The 24996-nt window shown below is 43.1% G+C and overlaps 1 protein-coding gene across 3 annotated transcripts in view; it reads right to left on the bottom strand.

Annotated features, from left to right (window-relative positions):
- The window catches only part of JARID2 (jumonji and AT-rich interaction domain containing 2), a 228676-nt gene that overhangs the window by 19027 nt on the left and 184653 nt on the right, over positions 1 to 24996 (bottom strand). For all 3 annotated transcript variants that reach the window (XM_050915842.1, XM_050915844.1, XM_050915843.1), the window contains exons 6-12: positions 22964 to 23193; positions 13259 to 14276; positions 8531 to 9030; positions 3188 to 3280; positions 2631 to 2749; positions 2398 to 2468; positions 1451 to 1565 (exon numbers count right to left, since the gene is read on the bottom strand). In XM_050915842.1, the coding sequence (XP_050771799.1) occupies positions 1451 to 1565; positions 2398 to 2468; positions 2631 to 2749; positions 3188 to 3280; positions 8531 to 9030; positions 13259 to 14276; positions 22964 to 23193 (2146 nt within the window). The remainder of the gene's footprint in view (positions 1 to 1450; positions 1566 to 2397; positions 2469 to 2630; positions 2750 to 3187; positions 3281 to 8530; positions 9031 to 13258; positions 14277 to 22963; positions 23194 to 24996) is intronic.

The following is a 24996-nucleotide window of genomic DNA, read 5'->3' on the forward strand; positions in this document are numbered from 1 at the left end:
ACTAGATGTCATTTGGTTTCCATGTCATGAAAACTTTCCATAGATTAAACCCTAAGTCAAGCAGAAACAGTTTACTGCTAAATATCTCAGAATAGAGCGTGGAAGATAAAGTGAAACTTTTCTTTCAGGAAAGGGTGTTTCATCACTTAAGTTTATACTATGTTTTCCCATTAAAACTGTAACCCATGTATTGGGTTTGCGTGGCAAGGTTTTGGTAGGAGGGGGACTACAGGGGTGGATTCTGTGAGAAGCTGCTAGAAGCTTCCCCTATGTCTGATAGAGCTAATGCCAGATGGCTCCAAGATGGACCCACCGCTGGCCAAGGCTGAGCCCATCAGCGACAGTGGTAGCACCTCTGTGATAACACATTTAAGAAGGGGAAAAAAAACTGCAGCTGAAGAGAGGAGTGAGAATATGTGAGAGAAACAACTCTGCAGACACCAAGGTCAGTGAAGAAGGAGGGGGAGGAGGTGCTCCAGGCACCGGAGCAGAGATTCCCCTGCAGCCCGTGGTGAAGACCATGGTGAGGCAGGCTGTCCCCCTGCAGCCCATGGAGGTCCACGGTGGAGCAGATATCCACCTGCAGCCCGTGGAGGGCCCCACACCAGAGCAGGTGGATGTGCCCAAAGGAGGCTGTGGCCCCGTGGGAAGCCCACGCTGGAGCAGGCTCCTGGCAGGACCTGTGGACCCGTGGCGAGAAGAGCCCATGCTGGAGCAGGTTTGCTGGCAGGACTTGTGACCCCGTGGGGGACCCATGCTGGAGCAGTCTGTTCCTGAAGGACTGCACCCCGTGGAAGGGACCCACGCAGGAGCAGTTTGTGAAGAACTGTAGCCTGTGGGAAGGACTCAGGTTGGAAAAGTTTGTGGAGGACTGTCTCCCATGGGAGGGACCCCATGCGGGAGCAGGGGAAGAGTGTGAGGCGTCCTCCCCCTGAGGAGGAAGGAGCAGCAGAGACAACTTGTGATGAACTGACTGCAACCTCCATTCCCCATCCCCCTATGCCGCTCGCGGGGAGGAGGTAGAGAAAATCAGGAGTAAAGTTAAGCCCGGGAAGAAGGGAGGGGTGGGGGGAAGGTGTTTTTAAGATTTGGTTTTATTTCTCATTATCCTACTCTGATTTGACCGGTAATAAATTAAATTAATTTTTTTTCCCCGAGGCGAGTCTGTTTTGCCCGTGATGGTAATCGCTGAGTGATCTCCCTGTCCTTATCTTGACCCACGAGCCTTTCGTTATATTTTCTTTCCCCTGTCCAGCTGAGGAGGGGAGCGATAGAGCGGCTTTGGTGGGCACCTGGCATCCAGCCAGGGTCAACTCACCACAACCACACACACTGGACCTTCTAGGTGAGATTCGTTCATGCAAAAAGTACTACACAAGCTGCTGTTAACACCAGCCTACAGACAGCCACTGCAGCAAATGCGAAGAAAACAAAACACAAGAATACCTACCAAATGCAATCAGCACCAGTGTGTAAGTAGTCAATGTATGGAAGGTGATTTTGGTCTCGAGACCAGCATGAGGTAGAAAAGACCATGCCAATATTTAGCCAAGGAATTGTCACTCCTAAAACAAAGAGATTGAAAATGAGTTTTGAGTAACTGCAGTTTCTAATTAAAAGACAGTTTGAGAGGGCATTTCAGTTGAAAATCTTGTTCTACCCACAAGCTGACCCTTAAGTCTTCCTACCAGAGAATTCACAGAAAATAATTCAACAAATTCAGTATTTTCCACTAACAAAATATCTACCAGCCAATTACAGTGCCCTTGAACATATTTGTTTTCTAATAGCTGTAAAAAATTTTTATTCTTTAGAGAATTTACAAATACCCATAACTCAAGCTCAATGCCATTGATCAGAGGAGGTTGCTTCATGTTGTCAAGTGTACATGTACTTGTAATCAGGTACCCTGTTTCCCAACTGGTTTGTTCAGGCTCAACACCTGCACAGGAGACTGAATTATGCTTGCAGCTAACTTTTCTACCCATAAATTGCAATGGCACATATGCAGCTGGAGCACTCGTGACAATTCATTTAGGAAACTTGCGTGCTGCTTTGCCCAACACTACAGACTAGGTTTTCAAGTAAGGAAGTTGCACGGCTCTGTCCTCCATCACCCAGACACAAAGCAAGAACACCGATGTACTGACAACAACAGAAAGGGATACTGCAAGTACAACTGGTTTCTCCCAGGAATACGGTCTCAACTATTCATTAATTCTTTATCTGCATACTTGCCTTCATTCCTTTAAATACCACCTGCTACATACAACTGCATGTCTACTGGTTAGCCGGCGAACAGATGGGCCAGAAAGAGGGAGAAGACTTTGGTGACTACACCATCACATTTAGAGGACACTTACACCTGCTGGAAACATAGAAAGGAGACTTGCTTACCAGGCACAGCACCAAGATGTCGCAGGATGGATCCTGTATTATTAGGAAGGACTGTGAGGTTCCACCCATGCCTGTTCGAGGAGTGACACAGAGGCAGACACATGTCAGTGCATGTTCCCGGTGCCAATGTCCCCAGCGCCAAGCTGCCCTGCCGGCCTTGCACCCCCACCTCCGCTCAGCACAATGGAGCAGCTAGCATGGGTCAACAAAGTGGGCGGATTTGGTGATCTTACCTTGAAAATGGTTCAGATTTTCCCACGGGAAAGCCGCTCCCGTGGGTGTTGGTATCTACTTTTCCACAATGCACTGCTACATGGCAATCTTTCTGTTCCACTATCCGCCAATATTCTTGCTGTGGTAAGAGAAAGCAGTAATGCATTTTTAATTCACTGAACAAGGTATCTCTCATTAAAATATAAACCCCAGAAATTTACAGGGCTTTCATGACCTCAATGTAATTCAACATAAAACAACACTTAAAAATAAGACTATAAATACTTAAAAGTATCAATGAATTGGGAAGACAGAATTTAGATCCTCTTGGCTCCTGTGCTTCAGCACATGACAGATTAAGACTTCTTTCTCTCCCTCAGTTCATCAACACCTTTATTAAAAATGTCAAAAAATTTTAAAAGGAAGAATCAGTACAATGTCTATCTAAGCATTTATTTTTCTCCCACACTAGACAGCCTTAAACTGCTTATGGTAATGCCTGAATGTCAACTATACTGAATCCCCATACTCAATCCCCTGAAATAAAAACTTTTACCACCCCTTGTGTTGGCCTCACCTCTACTTCAGCTACTGTAGGCTCCTTTGTGAAGCACATGTTCATGATGTTTCTTGCTGTTCGGTAAAAGGTTGTTAAAGAAACAGACCTACCCTGTGGAAAAAGAAAATAAAATTAAAAGTGAAAATAAAAAAAACGTGCCTCCATTCCCCCTGGCCTCACTCTTCTCCTTACATGCTCAATCCCAGATCACAACAGGGGGAAAGAGGACAATGACTCCAGAACACGTGTGAGTGTGAAGCTCATTTCTTATTTGAGGGAAAATACCTCAAAAGATACAGAAATTTAATCACATCGAATCACCAAAACAACCATCTAAAAGGCCAACTGAACATTCCCAGAAGGCCACGTACACTGCTTTGTCCAGCACGACGCTCTGCGTTTGATAAATACAAAGATGGACATGGCCAAGCTTTCTGTGGCAGGTTGCAAAGGACCCAGTAGGCAACCCTACCTGCATTTTACAATCCAATCCAATACGCGATCAAAGGACCACGTGGCTACGCTCTTTACATACAGAGAAACAGGTGAAAAAGACTTAGGAAATTCACAGAAACGTTCAGCATCAAACTAGTATTGTATGTCATGGAAGGGGGTCACAAAAAGTAGAGTTTACCAAGATTACTGTAATCACCTGCTTACAAAAACTAGTTATGCACAATTCAATAAAAGCAGTTCAAATGCAAGGAACCAGGACCTGTTATTACAAGGCTGAGAAAAGTAAAACACGGTAAAATTGCCAGATGAGTGCACTCTTTCTTGGCACTGCTGCAGGAGCTGTACGAGAAGGGGATCTTGACTTGGTTTTCTGCTTGAGCTATACCTAAGTTTCTGGATACCTGCTTTCACACATACCTATAATACCAGATGCTCTGGGAAGCATCCTCTGAAGGCCTTGAAGGCAGGAGCACGAGAACCCGCTTGCTCCTTTCAGCCCAGACATACTGGTATGCCCAGACAGGGACACCCTTATCACCTTCTCCACTCCAGGGCAGAAGAAACATCCTGGGAAGCTGTGAGCCACGAGAGCTGGCAGGCGCCACACTAGCTGCTGTGGCCATACCGGTTTGCGGGCATCGCTGCAGGCACAGACTAGCATGGCTCTGCAAACATGAAGTTGAAAATATCTTTGCCCCCTTGCCAGATCTACCGCTCCTTCCTCTAACTCCCATCGTGTCCACTGGTTGCCCACCTGAGCAACCACAGACTTAAAAACTCCATGTAAATGAACGTTTTATTACTCGGACTATTACCTTTCTAGTTTTTCAATTATGAAACAGATCTGCCAAACCACCTCAGTCTTTTCTTGTGTTTAATTTATTTAAGAACTATGCCCAAGAGTAAGCTAGAAACAACTATACAAGCAGCTTTTGCCCCAGAGGCCAAGTCTACCACTTTGCCATGCTCCTACGGTTGTAACATTGTCACTTTTTTAATTGAATGCAGCATAATTAGCTGTAACAAAAAAAGTTTGTGAAATGCCCAGGGCCTGGGGCCCTCCGATTCCCATAAACTTCAGTTGGATGCTCTGCGATACAATAAGCAATTTCCTTCATCTTTTAATGCCCTCATGAATCATTTATTGAGGCAGCCTTTTACAACAAAACCTCTCGTAAAATGCAGGGCCCGCACCAACAGTCTTCACGCTTGAGCATAGACTTCACTGCTCGCAAATCAACACACGCTCTGCAGCAGCTTCCTTGTTTCAGTTACTTGCCTCTTCCTCTTGTCTTACACAGAAAAATAAGAATAAGGAATCACCTTCCAAGATTAACCGTGTCTTTCCATTTTTCAGATATGCAGCAAGCAAGAAAAAAGAAAGTGCAAAAACTGAACAGTTTAGCCCTTTAAAATTGCATATACCCATTTCTTCCTCTATCAAGAATTTGGTATCTTTTTAGTCTTCTAAAAGTTGTAACACAAATTAAATGGCTGAGAGGTTTTTGTTGTCTATTTTTGTTGTTTGGTTGGTTTTTTTAATCTGAGGGAGCTCGTAAAATTTTCTAATGCCAACTCAGAAAATAATTTAAGATGCTGTAATGGAACATTTTAAGCAGAACACACAATGAATTGCTGAAGAGTAAAATACCCTTTTGAACGCCCTCAAAAATATCTCAACAGTTCAACTGTCCTGGGAGCTTCAAGGTACTGAGCAGAATCTCTGTTGCTGTGACAATACGACAGAGGAAGGTTTAAGGAACAAAATTTCCTATTTCCTCTCCTCATTCTTTTCCGTGGCCTCTGCGCTGGCCATGAAAGTGAACCCAGAGCATCACCACCACCACCAAGCCTGGAGGGAAGGCACAGAGAAGGACACTGCAACGCTACAAATGTTAAAAACATTAAAGCAACCATAAATATGAGCAGAAAACAGAGATTTCACAATAGTCACAGGCGGGAAGGAGGGACTCCTGTTAAGCAGAGTCCGAAAACGCTGAGTCCCTGGCTGAAGAGAGCTTAGCATGGGATTTCTGGGACATTTTCATGTGAGGGCTGGCAAAACTTGCGTTGGTGATTTCTTCTGCGTGTCCCTCTAACAGGTCTGCTAATAAGCCTTTGGTTTGTTCTGTATGGAAACAAATGCTGTTTTCAGTCAGCTCCAGTACAGATATTTAAAACATTTTCAGAGCTAAAACTGGGGAAAGAAGAGTGAAAATCTTGCAGCAGATCTTTCTTTGATGACAGCAGTTTACTTCATGTACTTGCAAATGACAAGATTTTATTAGTCAGTTAGAAAAGCCATACATTTAGGAGTAAAGAAAGCAAGCACAGCAGCCTGCAGCACACACTTAAAAGCACAGCAGGCCTTACAGCCTGGAAAGGAGCAACACTGAAAATAATTTGGGAGCCCTGGCAGAAAGTCAGCCGAACACAAAGGAGATTTACTCCAACCTTGACATGTGATATGGTGGTAACTGCTCCTGGAAGACTGGATGTCTCTTTCTAAAACATGTTTCAGCTCAAGCACGTGCTGACTGCAGAAATTACTGTGCGAAATCCTCAATGTATGGCCTCTTCACGGTCTGAAGCATAGACTTTATAGCCTAAACGGGACTACAGCCATATGATTATGATGTTCTCCTGCAGCCCTCAATCTATTGACCTGGGCATTTATCAAAGGGCTGGGTGGGTTTTTTTGGTTTTGTGTGTGTTTTTTATTTTTAATTAGAATTAGCAATGTGCTTTAGAAAGGAATCATTACAATCCCATCATCTGTGGAAACTAACACGAGGACATGTTCTGTTAAACAAATTTCAGATTTTCTCAGAAACATGTTAATAGGTAAAGAAGACTTCCCCCTCCACAGACACACGCACAGAAGGATACCGTCATTCAAGAAAAACAGAGAATGCAGGATTAAACGGCTTGTTTTATAAAATGCCATGAAGTACCCTCTGCTTAAATCTGTAAGCCAGCACCACCTCACCTCAGTTTTATTAAAAAGCCTCGTGATGAACTATAGTCATTTTACAAGTCTTGTCGGTTACTCTGGTGCATCAAGATTGTTGCATAATTTCTTACTTCTACGTCTTGAGGCTTGCTCTAAGTGACATAATCAGTGCTCACGCATCAGTCCTTCTACAGGGCTTTCCCCGAAGAGCTGTAAAATGAAGCTATGCACCTCTCTGCACTCAGACCGACCAGGCATCCTGCAGGGCACTCCACAGCAGGGATCTCTCCAGAAACCCACCGCAGATTTGCTTCCCCCTCTTTTCTCCCCGGTCCACTGCCTGTGACAGCCATCCCCAGTCTCTGCACCGCAGATGAGCATGGGATGGGATTCAAATTGGCAAGCCCCAGTGTCCAGGAAGCTGCCGGCACCATGGTGGACAACCCGAGGCATTGCCTGAGTGGCATCGTGTGCTGCAGCTGCTTTGGTGGGTGGGGAAAGCACCGGCCCGCAGGCTCAGCAATGCTCGTCTCTAACAGCTTCTATGCTCAGAACAAAAGTATTTCTACTGGGTATTGCTGGACTCATACAGGGTCTGATGCTGTCAGTACTGCCAGTGCTTTTTAGGCAGCAGCAGCAATTTGGGAGCTTTCAGCCTTTTTGGGTTAAGGCCTGGGGCTCAGCAGACTCAGGCTGGTTATATTAGCTGCACTTTGCTTGCTTGCCTTTTTTTATTTTCTAAGTCTGATTAGGATACTTCTCATAAACCCCAAGCTTGCTTTTTGAGTTACTTTGTCTCTTCTAAACTTTAACTTGGGACTTGCACTGGAACAGAAGACGGAGGCATTTCCCCACTAAGTTTGAGGTTGTTCATATATCAGTCAGGGTAAGTTGTATCAAATTTTTCATTTAATATCATTAAGCACAGGATATTAAGCACAGAAATGCCACTTCACTATTCACAAATGCTGCTGTCATTAGATAAGCTTCTCTCCAACAGCAGCATGGCAAAGAGATTGCTTTTCAAAGGTGGGATTGAGGCCGGAGTCCCCAAGTAAAAGAATTTTTGGGCTGACAAATCATAACAGGCTGCAAAAGAAACCTGAAGCAAGCTTTTAAAGCTCCAGTCATGAGCTCATGCAGTCCCTAAATAGCTTAACAATAAGCCACTTTGGGCTATCTGGCTTCAATTCTTGGTGATGGAAGCGAGATTGGAAGGGGAAGAACAGCGTATTCCTTTACTGGGCACAGACACTCAATGCTATATTTCTCTCGGAGTACAGCTACACAATTCAACACAACTCAAAATTGCACTGCGAGTTGCAGTGCCAAGTCCTGCTCCAGAGTAGGAGACTGCCAAATAAAATACAGTGAAAGAGTCAGCATTCCTTCGTAAATGGATGTACTTGATATGTGGAGGACTAAGCGTCCATGTGACTGCTAGTGCTGAGCAAAATCTGGCATCGTGGATGAAAATATTGTTTGCATTTCAATTTGCCCTTTCTAAATGTAGTAGTATTTCTAGTGATGTTAGTTTTTTATGTGGAGCACTACTTCGCTCAAGAAGAGACTTGCAAGAAGCAGGAATGAGAAAGCAGAACATTACATTAAATGTCACTAGAAAATGAAAATAAAAACTGTGTCTGCAAGGATAATTGGGCAGAGCTATTCAGGGAACCTCTCACAGGGACACGAAGAGGGGCAGAGCCCAGTGCACCTCGTTATGACAATAAAGCCTTCTAGCTTTTCCAGACATCCCACGAGAGCCAGGCAGATCAGGATAACACCACCAGACCACCTGGCTGCAAGAGCCGCTGGCTGCGCTGCTGCCTTGGGGGGTGGCACTGCAGCCCATCAGGTCCCCCTAGCCGGCTGGGTTTGCACCTGAGTGCCACCAAGACGACAGCATCATCAGTTCTGCAAAACAAAACTGGCAGAGCCCACCTCGTTACCTTGTATATACACTTGTGTAAGTCGCTAAGAACTCCCTCCTCCTCCTCCTCGTCCTCCTTCGTGGTCTCCTTTTCCTGAGCGAAGAGCCGCCGCCTGCCTGTCTTCAGTGGGACGTCGACCTCTTTTAACTTGTTGCGGAAGCCATTTTTGTGAACCACGCCATTGATGAGTCCGTTTTTGGGCTCAAACCGGGGCAAGGAATGGAACTTGTAGGCATTCTCCGAATGTCCCTCCAAAGGTCCTTTCCTCTTCTCCAAGATTTCCTTTTCCAGCAAGACCTCCTTCTCCAGTTTCTTGTGCTCCTCGGGGGAGAGGGAGTCGTAGGAGAGCAAGTACTGGCAGTAGGCTTCTTGCAGCTTGGCCAGCCTGTCCTGTGCAGTTTTGGGGATGCGCAGCATGTCTGCCAGCTTGTTCCATTTCTTGAGGTCAGTCACTTGCTGCATCCCCCCCATCTCGTTGATCAGCTGGACGAAGCAGGCCAGGTCGAGCTCGCAGCCTCCTGGGGTCCATGTGTGCCAGGCAGCAGAGGAGGGGAAAAGGAAACACAGGAGCAGGTTAGGAAAGCTGCGGGCAGCTCCCGTCAAGTGTGCTACCAGGCTGGGCACATATGGGACGTGCCACCCATACAGCTCTGGTCACCTGGGCACCAGAGCAGGATTGTCCCTATCTCATATTCCTCCTGCTAAAGACAGGCGTGCAGCACTGTTTTGCTAGCTTAATTCATTCAGCAGATCATATTTTGCTATTTGAAATAGCCTTTCCTACAGTTAAATTTGCTCTCCTCCTCGAGGTTCATTCCCTTCTCTTCTCAGAGCACCGCCAGCTATCTCCTGACACACGTCTTTCCCCTGGTCATTACTCAGCAGCCAGGGAGATGAGAGTTGCCCAGCTCTTTAAAAGCCTGTGCACTCCCACCATCCCCTCGCCTGCCACCAGTCCCACGTCTAGTTTATACCAGGAAGAAGCAAAACCCGTGTCAAGATGGGTACTGGCAATCAAAAAGACAAGTACCTATCCTTTCTGGAAGTAAAACATCGATTATCTAATGTCTGCACAACACTTTGAATACAGTGAGTACTTAAAAGGAGCACACTATCATCATTAATTTCACTACAGGTAGAAAAATTCTTAAAAAAAAAAACAAAGGGAAGCAGGGGGTTGTTTGGGGTTGGTGCCTGCAACTGCATAAAAAAGTTCCAGACACACTATTCTTCCAGTTTGAGGTGATCCAGATTTTGTATGTTTTAAGATGACTAGCACATTTCACACTCCACTCAAAAAATAAAAATGGAGGATTATACAAACTGCAGCATAAAAAGCAGCCAAATGGATGAGGAACAATAAAAGAAACATTATAAATACTCTCAAAGCACAGAAATCAATCATCAGCAGAAAGAGTGAAGAAATGGACCAAAGACCACCTACAATTCAACAAGGCACTGCTGAAGGAAAAAAGAGAATTAATACAAAACTCGCGCCAACATCGCTGCTGCCACATTGTCTCTCCTTCCCCTTTTTCTTTAAGAAAAGTAAAAAATCATTATGCCATAGCCATTTCAGAGCACTTAGAAATGCTATTATACAACAGAGAAGTGCAAGAAGCAGCGTTATGGTAAATATTTACTGTCGGATGCACAGCTACAGCATCTTAAGGGCCAGTCTTGCTTGCTTGCTAGCGCAAGTAGTATTTGCAAGTAGTGCAAGTAGTACTTTCTTCAAACTAACCTGTGCTGCATCTCAGACGCTTCATAGCTGATCCCAATTTTCCTTCTTCCCTCTGCTTTCCCCTCTTCCACCACTTGTGCCAATCCAGTGAGGAGGGAGGCTCAGCAGTGTAAACCTGCGTGCAACATTTTGGGATGACAGCGGTTGCGACCAAGGCAGAGCAGCACCAGAGGCTGCTCGCTAATGCTGCCCGCACAGCGCTGGGCAAAGGTGTGAAAAGAGGGGAAAGGATTTTGGCTGCTGCCAAAACCAAGGGTAAGGCTTTGAGGAGCCTATGACAAGGGTGGAGGCAGGGCCATGGGGTAGCAGATTTATCCAATTTAGTAATTTTGGGGGGAGGGAGGGAGGCAGTCAAAATGGTTAAGTCTTGAAGCTGAGAAAAGGTAAACATCGTTGGGGAAAAAAAAAAACAACAAGTTTGAAAGGTTTTCTTTCTTTCCTCTTTAATCTTCCCCATAAAATAACTTTCAAGCTGGCCTCTAATACAGGCTGTTACTTTTTTGGTCTAGTGTTTTATATGCACAGTTCACAAATAAGCTGAAGGCATAATTCAAGATGGCTTTCCATCTCAACAGATTCAGCGACCTACATAAAGTTGAGTAACATGCTCCTAACTCCGAAAGAAGTGTGGCCCAGGTTTCATGTTATACGTGTTCTCCAGTGGGACAAACAGCGCACACCCAGCTTAAGGTTGTAGTTTCAACACTGTTTATAGGCTATTTAAGAAATGTGATTTTCTCCCGCATCATGGAATGATCGCTCATAATCACTCCACAATATTAGAGTTTGAGTAGCACATCATTCAACCAGAGCCTCGCATATCTGGCAGATCCTCCATAGGGCCAGCTACAGCTAAGGTTTACAAAACGGTCTCAATTATAATTCCATTTCACACAGTCATAACTTTTGGAAGCATTTATATCTGAGGCTGTTTTCCAGAATTGACCTAAGCATGTTGCTTAAACCTTCCTTGAAATGCTGAGGAGGGAGGAAGGGGGGGGGGGGGCCAGGGGGAAGGAGTTTTAACCCCATTTATAAGCACCTATAGCAAACTTGGCTTGAATAGGAGACCTGGCATGTGTTATGCAGATATAGCATCTGATTTTTTTTTTTAATTGTCTTAATTTCACTAAGTTAGGAATATTTTTAAATTGCCTAGTGAGCAAGTTCATTTAAAAAAAAAAAAAATCTTAAATCTTCAGATATGCATTTAATACCAAATGCTGGCACTACACAAGTCGTTGGCAAAACTCCCACTTACTTCAATGGAAATGTGACTTGGTCCTGAAAGGAGGGATATGTATGCATATCTACTTAAATAAGTGTGCATTTATCACCACAGATTATTTTATATCTTTCCTGCTGGAACCAAGAGATTTTTCATCTTTGTACACTGATGATCTCCAGCTTCTCTTCTCCATTTTGTTTTTAATTTTAAACACAAGATAGGTAGGAAATAAACTGCAGAAAGGATACATAGGACACAAATTTTATGAGACACCACTGTTTGCTCCGGTTATATGGCACCCAGCAGAATAGAATCCTTGCCTATTAATTAGGCTCTTAGGTGCTTAAATAATACAAATAATTAACAGTAATGCCAACTTAATGCCGAGTTAAGGTATTTCATTAAAAAGTTAACATTGTTCCAGGCGCGTTAATCGAGCTGTCTTGCACATTTTCTTCTCTCTCTTGCCAATGTAAATTTAATTCATTATTCTTCTCTATTAGCATACAACCATTGCATACATTAGGCATACAAAATGTTCACTTATTGCTGCTTGAGTGATTTTAATTTTCAGATTTCCTTGAACGTTTTTGCACGGCTATTGCAACAGAGCACTAACCCTCATTCCTCCTCCTTAAATTCTGTCATTTCTCTGTTGTGCCCTGCATTGGTTCACCATAAACTCTGCAATCTCTTTGTGTGCTTTTATGCATTTTCACTCACTTACCATATGTGATATAAAATAAAGTTTGAAAATGGGGGGAAAAAAGTGTTGTGAACAGTTTAAACAGAAAAGTGTGTCCTTTAATCCAACTAGCGTTGATAGCTGCCTCTGATCGGATAATGCCTCAAAGGCAAAACTCTAGCCTCACGTTGCAACATGCAGGTCCTGTGAGCTCTGACTCAAAACACTTCAAAAACAAAGGGACGGGCTAACAAAAATTAAAAACACAAGTTTGTTACCATGTCATGGCTGCAAAGGCAGTAGAGATGGAGGTGGCTCGTTCAATAGTTCATTTGTATGCTGCTGTTGTCATGTTTTTACAAACTATTGTCACATTTTTGTCACGTGTCATATTTGACAGCAGACCATAAACCAAGAATTCTGTTAAATAAGTGATTCTCACTCAGGCATTAGCCCTGGCAGACACCTGCTGGGAGAAATAATGAAACCTCCATTTTGCAATCAACCACATTTTACTGCCTATTCTTGACACTTAATGGTTGTTAAATGTCAGCAGGTCACTGCAAATTTGTGATTTTAAGTGTCTGAGTACCCAAATAGAAGTCAGTTCTGAGATATTTTCTTTCCCCCTTGGTTAAATGCTTTTAAAGAAAGGGGAAAAAAATATTTGTATTAAAGCTTGGCAGCATTGCAACCTGTTTGGAAAACATCTTTGGAAAGGTTCGAAAAATATTCTGAGGCAACATTTAAACCGAGGCTACGAATATCCGTAGTTGTACTACCTAAAAAAATAAACAGCAAGGAAAGGAGAAGATCCTGAAATCTGGAGACCAAGACCCCACATAGCATTTTTTTTCCCTGGGTGAAATAAAGAGCTGGCAGGAGGAAAGTGGCAATATAAAGTCTCCCTGGAAAGCTCTCCGACAACCTACCTGCATCGTGCCTGACTGATGGATAAAGAGAGAGATTCAGAGCTCTGCAGTGTTAATTGAACAGGGGTTCGGTTAAGCATAAAGGCAAACAGAGCATAAAGTTGTATACGGACACTAACAAGCAGCGGCAAAAGGCCAATGAAACCACAGCCCTTACCTATGAGTGGGAGTTCGTCCATGGTAATGCCCTGAGATTTGAGGTGCTTCTTGATACAGGCCAGCCGCTGCACGTTGGGTCCCCAGCGCCTGCCTAGCTTGTGTATGTGCTGAATCTGTGTCACAAACCGCATTTCATCATTTAGCTTGCACTCAGGTCTCCAGTCTGGAGGAGGAATCACCCTGCACATCCCATACTTCTCTACCTGAGCTCGGACTGACTCAATGTATATCAGTGGGTCATGAAATTCCTTGGTGGAGGGCCTAAGGATGGGAATCTCCCCCAGCATCCCCCACCCAGACTTACTACTGCCCTTTTCGTGCTTTCCCATTGAGTCTTGTGGCTTGTGCAAGGACTCCGCTTGAGAGGTAGAACGATTTTCACAGGAGGCATTTTCAGTTTTGCCATGTGCTTGTTTCCCTGGCGTACTCTTTCCAGCAGTGGCTCTTTTCGGCCTATTTCTTTCCAAACTCTTCTCTGGCACTTCCTTTTTAAGGTGTCCATTCAGCAAAGGCTTTTCCATGGCTGCCTTTTTACTGGCAGCTTCTGCCAAGTTGACGGCCCCTTTCATTCTCTTGGTGGGCGACTGTATTTTGTCTATGTGATTCGTCTCTTCCAGCCTCCTCTTCGAATTGCGCAGCCCCTCCCTTAACTGTCTCCCCACCTCCTTAGTGCATGTCTTTTGGTTCAACTTGCCATTGACTTTTACACCATTAACAGCGGTATTGTTAGACTTGGATGCTCCAAGGGATAGCACCTGTTTGCGGGTTTTTGCATTGCTACTTTCTATTTTCCCTGAGATTGTGTGGTTGACAGGTGAACTGGGTTTGTGGTGATTTAGTTTGGTTTCCTTGACCAGTTCTTTCTTGGCTTTGGTGTATGTGACAGTTCCCTTTGTCACTGTTGCAGTGTACTTCACAGTTTTGGACGGTGAAGGTCTGACTTCTCTCATCTTTTTGGCACTGGCTGCATTTGCACTCGGAGATGACATTCGAGTGATCCCGTTGACTTTAGAAACCTGCAATGTCAGGAGTGTTGCAGGGGGAGCGGAAGGAAGGAAACAGAAAACAGAAAAGTAAATTAATAATGTTACCACTCAGCCACAGCATCCCAGTCACTGGACAACCATATTATGCAGTCCTGACTCCTGGCCCCTTCATACAATCTTCATATAACAGTTTTCACCCGGGCAAGAGGAGGGACTGGGCATTTATAATAAACAAATAAAATAAATTTGGAAAAAAAAAAAAAAGAACCAAAAAGCCCCCAGAAAGCCAATCTTGCTTTTGGAGGGCATGAAGCCTCTGGCATTAAGAAGGGTTAGGTCCCTTGCTTGCACTACACCCTTCCTTGTCTACCAGAAAGCCTGTTATGGTACCACAAAACACAGGTAGTCTGATTTACAAACTAATACTTTCATTATCTCCTTTTCTGGCCCTCAGACACTATCTCTCTCCTACCCAACTCCCCTTAAGTGCACACACAGTTTACTACTTCTTAGCAGACAAACTAGCCAGTGTATACAGTCTACTCTAACTGGAATGGGTACGTTTTGCAAAAAACACAGACTGAGATTCAAACCAACCTCCTGTCTATACATACATACATATAAAAAGAGATATTGAACACATTATGCACCCAACGGATCAGGACGGCCATGAAGGATCCAGTCTGTCATATATACTAAATCTTGGGAGCCATCTTGTTGCTGAAGTCATTAATTTGAAATATCAATGTATACAGTAGTTCAATGCATTTTTTTAAACTTTGATATCTGGGCAGTTTTGCTGACACACATTTTATTACATCATATTCATCACTCGCTAATGTGTCATTGCAACTTAGAATTGCTGGACTCCACTGCTTTCTGTTAGACATTTAAACCCAGCTATGAATCTAAAATTTATACTTTAACTATAAGATGTGTTAAGCACCAAAAGCAACCCTCAGCTTCAAAGGGAACTGTGACAGCTCAGCACTGCCAAAGCTAAGCCCCACTACTAAGAAAATGAAGTTCAAGTTTAAATCTCAAACAAATTTCAGCATTTAAACAAGTTTAAACATTGTCTTCTCACCTCCTTAAACTACTGTGAGTGCAGAACAACACATCCAAAAATCAGGAACATTGATAAAAGTGCTCAAAGTGAAAGCATACAGTACAATCACCCCTCATCAGCGCTCAGGTGAATAACACCATTTCTGCAAAGTTCCCTGTGTATACACGCATTTACTGTGTGCATTTTCTCCTCTGTGCTGCAGAAGCTGGAGCAGGAGTAACGCCCTTTTAAAACCCATCCATATTCTTGTCCTTCCTGTGCTTCCAAGGTAGAAACACTTAAGGAAAAACCAGTTAACTGATGACATGAGTTTTTACCTTGAGCTTTCCAAAGACGTATGAGATATCATCTGGAAAGTAAACACTTGCTAACAGAAATGCATTTACCCATTTCCCTTGAAATTTAGGCAGCACTCTGCATTTGAAATGGAGGCCTGGGTTTGACTTTTACAGCACTTTTTCATGCCGCAGAGCAGACATGGGTAGAGAGCTGCTGAGACATTGCCTCTTGCCTGCAGCAGTCAGAACAAGCGTTGAACATCTCTGCCTTTATAAATAGCCAGGAACATCGATTGCAGATTTCATCTAGACTAACAGAGAAGAATTGATTGAGAACTGGAAGGGGAAGGTAATCTGGGTGACAGCGATCACGAAATGAGTTTTCAGTTCTAAGATGTGACAACATTAGAGAAAGGACAACAGACTTAAAAAAAAAAAAACAACAAAAACAAAAAAACCCAAACAAACTAAAAAAACCCAAAGCCCAAAACAACAACAGCAAAAAAAACCCAAAACCCAAAACCCACCTGCAAAAAACCCAAACCAAAGCAATTCCCACTCAGAGGAAGGGCACAAAGCCCAGGCCATTATGCCTGTTCACAAAAAGTTCTGTAATGACTGGAAAATTAGAAAAGAATCACAGTAAAAAGTGGAAACAATTATGTGACTAAGGGCAACTATATAGGAACAGCAAAAGCATGCATGGGTAAAATCAGAAAGGCCAAGGAGCTAAAGAAACTTCAGTTAGCAGGGGACATAAAATGAAACAGAAAAAATTTTACAAATACCTTAAAAAAAGCCAAAGACAACAAAGAACAGCAGAGATCAACCACCACACAAGGAAGGAAAACACATGCAAGTTTGTCTAACGTGCCTTAGCCTTCACCAAAAGTACCACTGACTGAATACTTACCGGATATATAACATAACCAATTTCAGCCAAAGAGCTAGGAAGGCAACCCCAGTAAGCTAAAATGTACCTAGAAGACTTAGGGCATGGCTCCCGGAAATAAGTTGAGGGCAGGCAGAGTCTACCTAACTTCAAACCCTAAAATCATTCTGGAACAAATCATCAAACAGTTAATTTGTAAGCACACAAATGATAATAAGATAATGTTAAAAACAAAAAAATAATAAAAACAAGACAAAAAACCACCACTCATAGTTTTGCCAAAATAGCACATCAAGCTAACTTAATCATCTTCTGACAGACACCTGGCTGAGCAGGTAAAGAAGCACCTCCGCTTCAGTAGGGCTCCAGTCACTGTCCCATGTGACGTTCCATCAAACAAGCTCCTGAGACACATCCTAGACTTAATTACTCTAAAGTGGCTTCAGAAGGGATTAAATAAAGTCATCGTCAAGAGAAGTTATCGTTGTCATAGTTCAGTGCCATCCTGGGAGGGCATTTCAGGTGACTTTCTGCAGGAACTTGTCTTGGCCTTGGTTCTACCGAGTACTTCCATCAGTAACTTGGATTATCGTAAAATTTCCCAGTAACACGCACCTGGAAGGGGCTGTAAGCATTCTGGGGACAAGGTCAAAATCAAATGCAATATTGAAGAACTTATTTCAGAACATTTCTACAATAAGAGGAAGAGCTATTTTTAGGAAGGACAAACCAAATACATGTAGGGGAGGAATAAAATTTGGGGACCACAGTGAGCTGCAAAACGCAACGGTAGTACAAAGCATGCTAATCGCTTTCTGAGACCGATTATTAAGAACGCCAAAAGCAAGGGATGGGAGCACAGGCTTTCCTAAGCAGGGCTGGACCCAGCATTGGGCCCACACTGTGAGAAAAATTTAGACAGCGAAGCAAGTCTAGAAGAGCACAACGTGCTCAGGTATTTGGAAAATATGATCTTTACTGAAAAGCCAAGGGACCTGGGCTTATTTAGTCTGAAACAGATGACTATGGGACAACTCTGTAACTGTCTTCCAATGCATAAGGAGCTCCTCTGAAAAGAGACAGTAAACACTCTTTCCATGTTCCCTGAGAAAAGCGGGAGAAAAAAAATGCTTTAACTGTCTACAACAATGATCTGAGGCACAACTAGGAAAACTTGCTCATTAGTAGAAAAGAAAAAAGCTGGAAGAAGCTGTCAATGGATGTTGTGGAGTCTCCTCTATAGGAGGTTTTCCAGAAGGTTTCAAGGAGGCCATAGCTGTATTACTGTGCTGTCAGGTACAGTCAAGACAACACCTCAGAGTGAGCAGTCAGGCTGTAGGGAGGTACCTTGTCACTCAGCCTTCCTATGACTTTCTTCTGAAGAAGTTGTGACCAGAAGTCTGAAGGGCCATCTGGGGCACTCCTTCAGCAAGGGGTGGTGACACAGGGCCTGAGAACAAACCACAGTCATGGAGAAAGTGCTCATGGAGAAAGGCAAGATCCTCACAGCTCCTCCTCTTCAAAGGAAAACATGCCATCAGCACCATCAGCTTTAGGCCAGAATTAAAACTGCCAAGATACAAAACTCTGGAAAACTGAATTAACTGAGAAAACAGCAACTTATCACAACTGTTTAGAGTTGTTAGAATACCTCCACACAATGAAAGCTTAGATCTCTCAGGGCCAAATCTTGAACTGAACAGGTACATAAGCTTTGGCTATCTAACCTCCAATCCTACATTGTAAGCACACTAGTTTGAGTTTTTATTCGAACTTGGTAAAGTTATTCCAATGATGAACAGGTCCTGAAGTAGAGAACACTTGGCTTTGAGAATACCATAAGGAATTCGCTTATTTCTTTCTGGTTGCTAACTGAGACGACCCCACAAGAAAGAAACACTGCTGAAAACTTCCTCAGGACCATCATCTTTCCAGAGCAGACACAACATGATGGTTTTCAAATGCTTCTTCCTCTTTCCTCCCCAAATGCCCATAGGTATCTTGAGCATTTTCACAGAGGATAGCATAATGTTTAAGATACAGCAGTACTATATAGACCAAAACAGACCATGCTTCAAATGGGAATAGGCTGCAACAAACATCTTCCAGCTAGAAACAGGTGGAACAAACAACATGGTCATAGCCCACCATTAAAGCAGCAGGTGGATTCAGGATTTCATATTGACAAATGTGACATTCTGGCTGGTCAGTCATCACCTACACGTTCCTAGTCTGTACTTGTCTCTGAGGACCCATCAGACAATTGGAACCAAAAGAAACAAGAAATTGCGGTAGGCATTTTCTTACCTTTCTACTGTTGATATGTGTCCCCCCAAACCAAACATACACACACAGAGTTAGCCTAAAAAATTGGCCACACTGCCAGGTGCGCAGGTTCACCAAATGTGGGTCTATACCACAGCGCCATCCCGAGGCAGTGCTTACACTGAGCGCATAAGAAAGAAGTCAATTTAATTCATATAAAATCATAGAATCATTTAGGTTGGAAAAGACCTTTAAGATCATCGAGTTCAACCATTAATCTAGCACTGCCAAGTCCACCGCTAAACCATGTCCCTAAGTGCCACATCTACACCTCTTTTAAATACCTCCAGGGATGGTGACTCAACCACTTCCCTGGGCAGCCTGTTCCAATGCTTGACAACCCTTTCAGTGAAGAAATTTTTCCTAATACCCAATCTAAACCTCCCCTGGTACAACTTGAGGCCATTTCCTCTTGTCCTATGGCTTCCTACTTGGGAGAAGAGACCAACACCCACCTCGCTATAACCTCCTTTCAGGTAGTTGTAGAGCGTGATAAGGTCTCCCCTGAGCCTCCTTTTCTCCAGGCTAAATGACCTCAGTTCCCTCAGCCACTCCTCATAAGACTTGTGCTCTATACCCTTCACCAGCCTCGTTGCCCTCCTTTGGACACGCTCCAGCACCTCAATGTCTTTCTTGTAGTGAGGGGCCCAAAACGGAACACAGTATTCAAGATGTGGCCTCACCAGTGCCAAGTACAGGGGGGCAATCACTTCCCTAGTCCTGCTGGCCACACCATTTCTGATACAAGCCAGGATGCTATTGGCCTTCTTGGCCACGTGGGCACACTGCTGGCTCATATTCAGCCAGCTGTCAACCAACACCCCCAGGTTCTTTTCCGCTGGGCAGCTTTCCAGCCACTCTTCCCCAAGCCTGTAGCGTTGCATGGGGTTGCTGTGCAGGAGCCAGCACTTAGCCTTGTTGAACCTCATACAATTGGCCTCAGCCCATTGATCCAGCCTGTCCAGATCCCTCTGTAGAGCCTTCCTACCCTCAAGCAGATCAACACTCCTGCCCAACTTGGTGTCATCTGCAAACTTACTGAGGGTGCACTCAATCCCCTCGTCCAGACCATTGATAAAGATATTAAACAGAACTAGCCCCAGTACTGAGCCCTGTGGAACACCACTTGTGACCAGCCACCAACTGGATTTAACTCCATTCACCACAACTCCTTGGGCTTGGCCATCCAGCCAGTTTTTTACCCAGCAAAGAGTACACCTGTCTAAGTCATAAGCAGCCAGTTTCCCCAGGAGAATGCTGTGGGAAATGGTGTCAAAGGCTTTACTAAAGTCTAGGTAGACAACATCCACAGCCTTTCCCTCATCCACTAAGCAGGCCACCTTGTAGTAACAAAGTGATTGACACTAGCCTTACGTGACTCAGTCTTGAGCTAAAGGTGAAACCATGGATACGAATAATCTTATCTTTGCTTTTCAGCTATCTTCTCAGTTTTGCTGACATATATTTGTCTTCAGACCACTCCTTTCTCTTTACTGAACACTTGCCTTGCAGTAAAAGATGGTACAATAGATTTTAAATTTTGTTGTTTTTTAAAAAGCAAATGGGACCAGCACACAGTCTTGCAGCAATTTGTTTGTTGGATTTGAACTGGTCTACGTACACATCTCTGCATAGTACCTAGGATCCAGCCTCCAGACACATACACACACACACACACAAAATAATGCCAACAAACAACCTGTTAGATAACAACCACAGTAATAACAGCAACATTAGCAATACCAACAACAGTTTTGGTCCCAAACAGATTCAAGTTATGTAACTGATCTCGAATTCATTCATAAAAATACTTCTCTGTTGATATGAGTTTTGCAGAGCTAAATTACCGTATTAGGCCAAGAGAGGGCCCCATTGAACTACATTTCCTTTGCTCACAACCCCTTTGAAGTAGGGGATTTGGGAAGACAGCAAAGGAGGAAGAAAGAGAGAGAGGGAACACGTGACAAGTGCAAGGGCACACCAGAAAAGGAAAGAAAGAAAGAGAGGAAAAAAGAAAATCTGTGGTAATTTCTAGTGTTCTGCGTTTATTTTCTGTAAGACTGCACAAACCAAAACCACCCACATAAATAAACCATGTAAATGCATGTGAACAAGGAGCAAAAACATACTGGAAGGAGGAGAAACATGTGGCTGGCACCCTGGAAAAACAGCTCTCCTTTAAGAAAATACTGAAAAAGTCAACAAAGACTCAGGACAAGGCAGGAAATTTAGCAATGTCACATAACTGGTAAGTCTAACGTTTTGCACACAGCTAAGTCCTTCTGTCAGGCAAAATGCATAATCCACCTTTAATTAGCTACAGCCACATTTTCATCAAAATTGGTAAGAAAGTACTTATGTTACTGTGCGTTGCAGAAGAAAACTTAAATGCCTAACCTTTTTAAAAAAAAAAAAAATCACCTCAACTTACAGCCCCCTTATTTTCTGAAGCTTGAGGAACACACTCTGTGAGGTGTCTGTGTGGTGTCACTGTTGGTTGTACTGCATTGCTTAGGAATTTCTCTCCATTCTGCGTAGCACAATTGAAAACATCTAATACTCTATGAAGCAAAACCCACTTGGATCGTGGAAAAAATTCTTCTACACCTGTTTTTTCCCTTCTCAGAACTACCTTCACAAGTGATGGCAGTTGACTTTCACAAGAATTTTAGCCATTCATACTTTCATGATACAACTTTAAAGCATTTCACACAAGTGTTCCAGTGAGTTAAAATAATTAAGTATGAAGTGCATCCTTAGGTTTTGGGAAACTTGTTCAACATGAAGAGCTCATGGCAGAGCATGTCACAGCGAGGACCATAGGATGCTGGTAGTCACAAAAAAGAAAGCCAAAAGGATGCAAAAGAAGGTAGGCATTCAAGCTGATGACTGAATAAGCAAAATTGCCATGGGGGAATAACGAATGGAAGTCTTACAGAGGTACAGAGAAATATACTGTAGATAGCCTTCAGGATCTCAAATTTGATTTAGAAGGTAATACAAATACAGTGGAGGCATTTCAGGAGAAGCTAAACACCACTGAAGCACACGGCACGAAAGATTTCCTCGGTGAGAGCACCACTGTTTTTCTTTTTGTCATTTTTAATTTCCAAGTCTATGACTGAGAGGTGCCATTTAAGGCTTTGACGGCCCTATAAGATAGCAATTCCAGCTCCACTGAAGTCCAGGCCAGCCTACCCAGAATAAAAACCTTTAGATGTCAGCAAATAAAGACTGTCTCTAATTGGCCCGTTGAGAATTAACCACTGCAAAAAAAAATGTAAGGTGTAAGTGCCGCAAGCTTTCTGTACTGCATTGCCCTAGCGCAGGTACCCTGCTAACCCAGCCCCAGACTGAATAAGGACACTGATCAGGGATTTTGAAAGTCTTTTATAAAAACTTACTCGGCAGTTGCTATTTTAGAAGCCCTTTAATCCAATCATCAAAAATAGACGGAGACGCATCTGGCCCAAATGCCAGTCACAAGCACCTAAAGATTGGTCTGCTAAACTTCCACACCCAAATACAAGTCAAGCTGAGAGAAACCTCTTGCTGAATTTTTTTTGCTAGTTTTCAACCAGGTAACATGAAACTCTGAATTTCTCCCCACCTTGTACGTCCACTGTGAAGGAGGCAATATCCTGGAGCACCTTCTTTATGCATCGGGCAAAATATTTTTCCCGGACTCCGAGGTTTGTGTTGCCCACATGCAATACAAGACACCTGAGCATGATGTTAGCTTCTCTACAACGCCAGTGAGCCTCTAAGACAACACGAGCAGATCAGCCGTACACAAAAGGAATTAATTTTTCCACATGCTGCCAGCCTTGGCACTGTTAGCAGAGAGGCCAACAAGAGTGCCAGTCAGAAAGGTTTAATAAATAGCAACGTGAACTTTACTCTTTCATATGTATACACTGGATAATATAAAGACTGGGTTGTAAAGCATGCTTTATCAATACTGACTTCCCATGTATGTATGACTTTTCTTTTTTCCTTCTTTCTCTCTTTCACTGAAAATTAACTCCCTGCTGTCTCCAGAGCATGCTTTTAAGGATTGTCATGTTCGCTCTATGCCAAGCAGTGGAAAATGGAGCTAGCACCTTAAACGTCTGCGTTTCCCATGTGTCCACAGTAGAGTACAATTCATTACCTGTTTCCTTAAGTCCTGAGCCGATCTATGAAGAGTGTGGTGGTTGTTAGCGGTGAGCCCTTTCGTAGAGGAGCCAGTGTTTGTAGTAGGATGGTGATTAGCAGCAGCCTGGTCTTTTCGGCTCTCAGCCTTATGTTCGCTGTTCCTCTCCTTCCCTGGTGTGGCCTCTTTGCTTTTGTGTTTCTGAGCAGGTTCTTTCTCCTTCGATGATTTGCTGGACCCATTGAAAACTGAGAAGAGAGAAAATCAGACTATTAAGGGAAAAAAAAAAGAAGAAAAAACCCCATACAAGACCAAACTCTTCATTCAAAACAACCCAACTTTCTCCGCTGTCAATGCTGGATATTTAGTGAGTGTCTTCTTATATCTAAAGTAAAATCAATACAGAAGTAGAAGCACTATTTTGCACATTTCTTTATATGAACAGATTTACTAAAGTATTTCCTTTGCTTCTTAACACACATTATCTTCAATATCCAAATTAAAACATACAAGGTATAGTACTGTTTTGATTGACCTAAATTTAGACTTATCAGTTTGATTTTTATTTATGACAGTTTTAATTAACTTTTTGCTGTTGCAGTGAGGGAATTCTAAACATAACCTAAACAGAAAAAGGATTTATTTGTACATTAATGTAAAAGAAAGGAAATGTTCCATGAAAAAGCATGTTTTGTTTTCATCAATATCCAAACTGCTGAACCAAACTGACAGCAGTTTGCCTATAGCAGACAAGCTGCAAATAGAAAAAGGTACTTCTGCAAAGAAGGGAAAATACTAAAACCTTTTTGGAACATGTCATATAAAGTAATGCTGGGACCTATGCTGAGCGCCCTAGCCTTCTGCTAAGTGAAGGAATAAGAAAGCACAGAATAGAAACCATATTTTTTGTACAATAAATATTATGCAAACGTATACAAGTCTATCTCAGCAAGTTTTGTTCCTGTCCCTCTGCTGAATTTATTTAAGAATAGTCACTGCACTTTCATTGTCAGGGAACATGAAAAGCTGAGGTTAAAAAAAAAAAAAAAAGTCATATTTCTCTGTTTGTTTGTTAATCAAAAACGTGAATTTATGTCAGTGCTGCCCCCTCTTCACTGAAGCACTTGACAGAGGTTCACGAGGCTTGTGATCCAACACCCACAATGGCAAGTGCCCTCCTGCCTTCTCTACTCATCTACTCTTGGTTTTTACCCCTGAGTTTTTTACCATGGTTTAGGAAAGGATGTAAATAAGAAACTTCATAAACGCTCAGTAGCACAAGTATCTAAAAATTGTATTTATTACACACAACACACACCATCTGTTTGGGAATATTAACTAAATGAATTAAGTTATTTTTTTCTTGTGAAATGAAAGCCTTCTTTTGTCACTAAACATGATATACCTATGATACATACATCTTATCTAAATTGTGAAACTTAGCTGTTTCTACAGATATCCTGTAGTATTACAGTAGGAGCAGCAGTAATAGTAGTAGTAATAAACAACCAACAATCCTGCTGGACAGAAGAGGGGCATCTAAGCTGCTTTTGAGTAGACACCTACCTCCAAACCTTCCCAAACAGCTATCTACCTTCCCACCGCACCTCCAAAAGCCGCAGCTCCAGCAAGCTATTGACAAATTTGTTATTCGGGTCACTTATCATATTCAGTCGGTCGTAAGTGTTGAAGCAGATGAGGTAAAAAAAAAATTGCAAGTGTTCTTCCTCCCTCTTGCATAAATTGAGTAAGAACGAGAGAAAAGCAGTCGGCAGCGCAGTCACCGCAAATTCCCCCGTGGCTCCGTCACTCCTGAGCTCAGGAGCAACTGGCGCTGCACCAGCCAGCCAAGGATTTCTCAGTGATTTCAGTGAAAGTCGCGTAACCTCCGTGTCTCATTTCCAGTGATGGAACTGATAATAATTGCCAACCCCTCTCAGGGAGTTCACGACAATACATTTATCCTCCTTTGTAAGGAGTTATCACATCAGATGGAAGGCGCTACAGACGCACGAAGCTTGACTATTTATTTTTAAGAAGACATAGCACAA

The sequence above is a fragment of the Gymnogyps californianus genome, chromosome 2 (assembly GCF_018139145.2).
Source record: "Gymnogyps californianus isolate 813 chromosome 2, ASM1813914v2, whole genome shotgun sequence".
In the NCBI taxonomy this organism is placed as follows: Eukaryota; Metazoa; Chordata; class Aves; order Accipitriformes; family Cathartidae; genus Gymnogyps; species Gymnogyps californianus.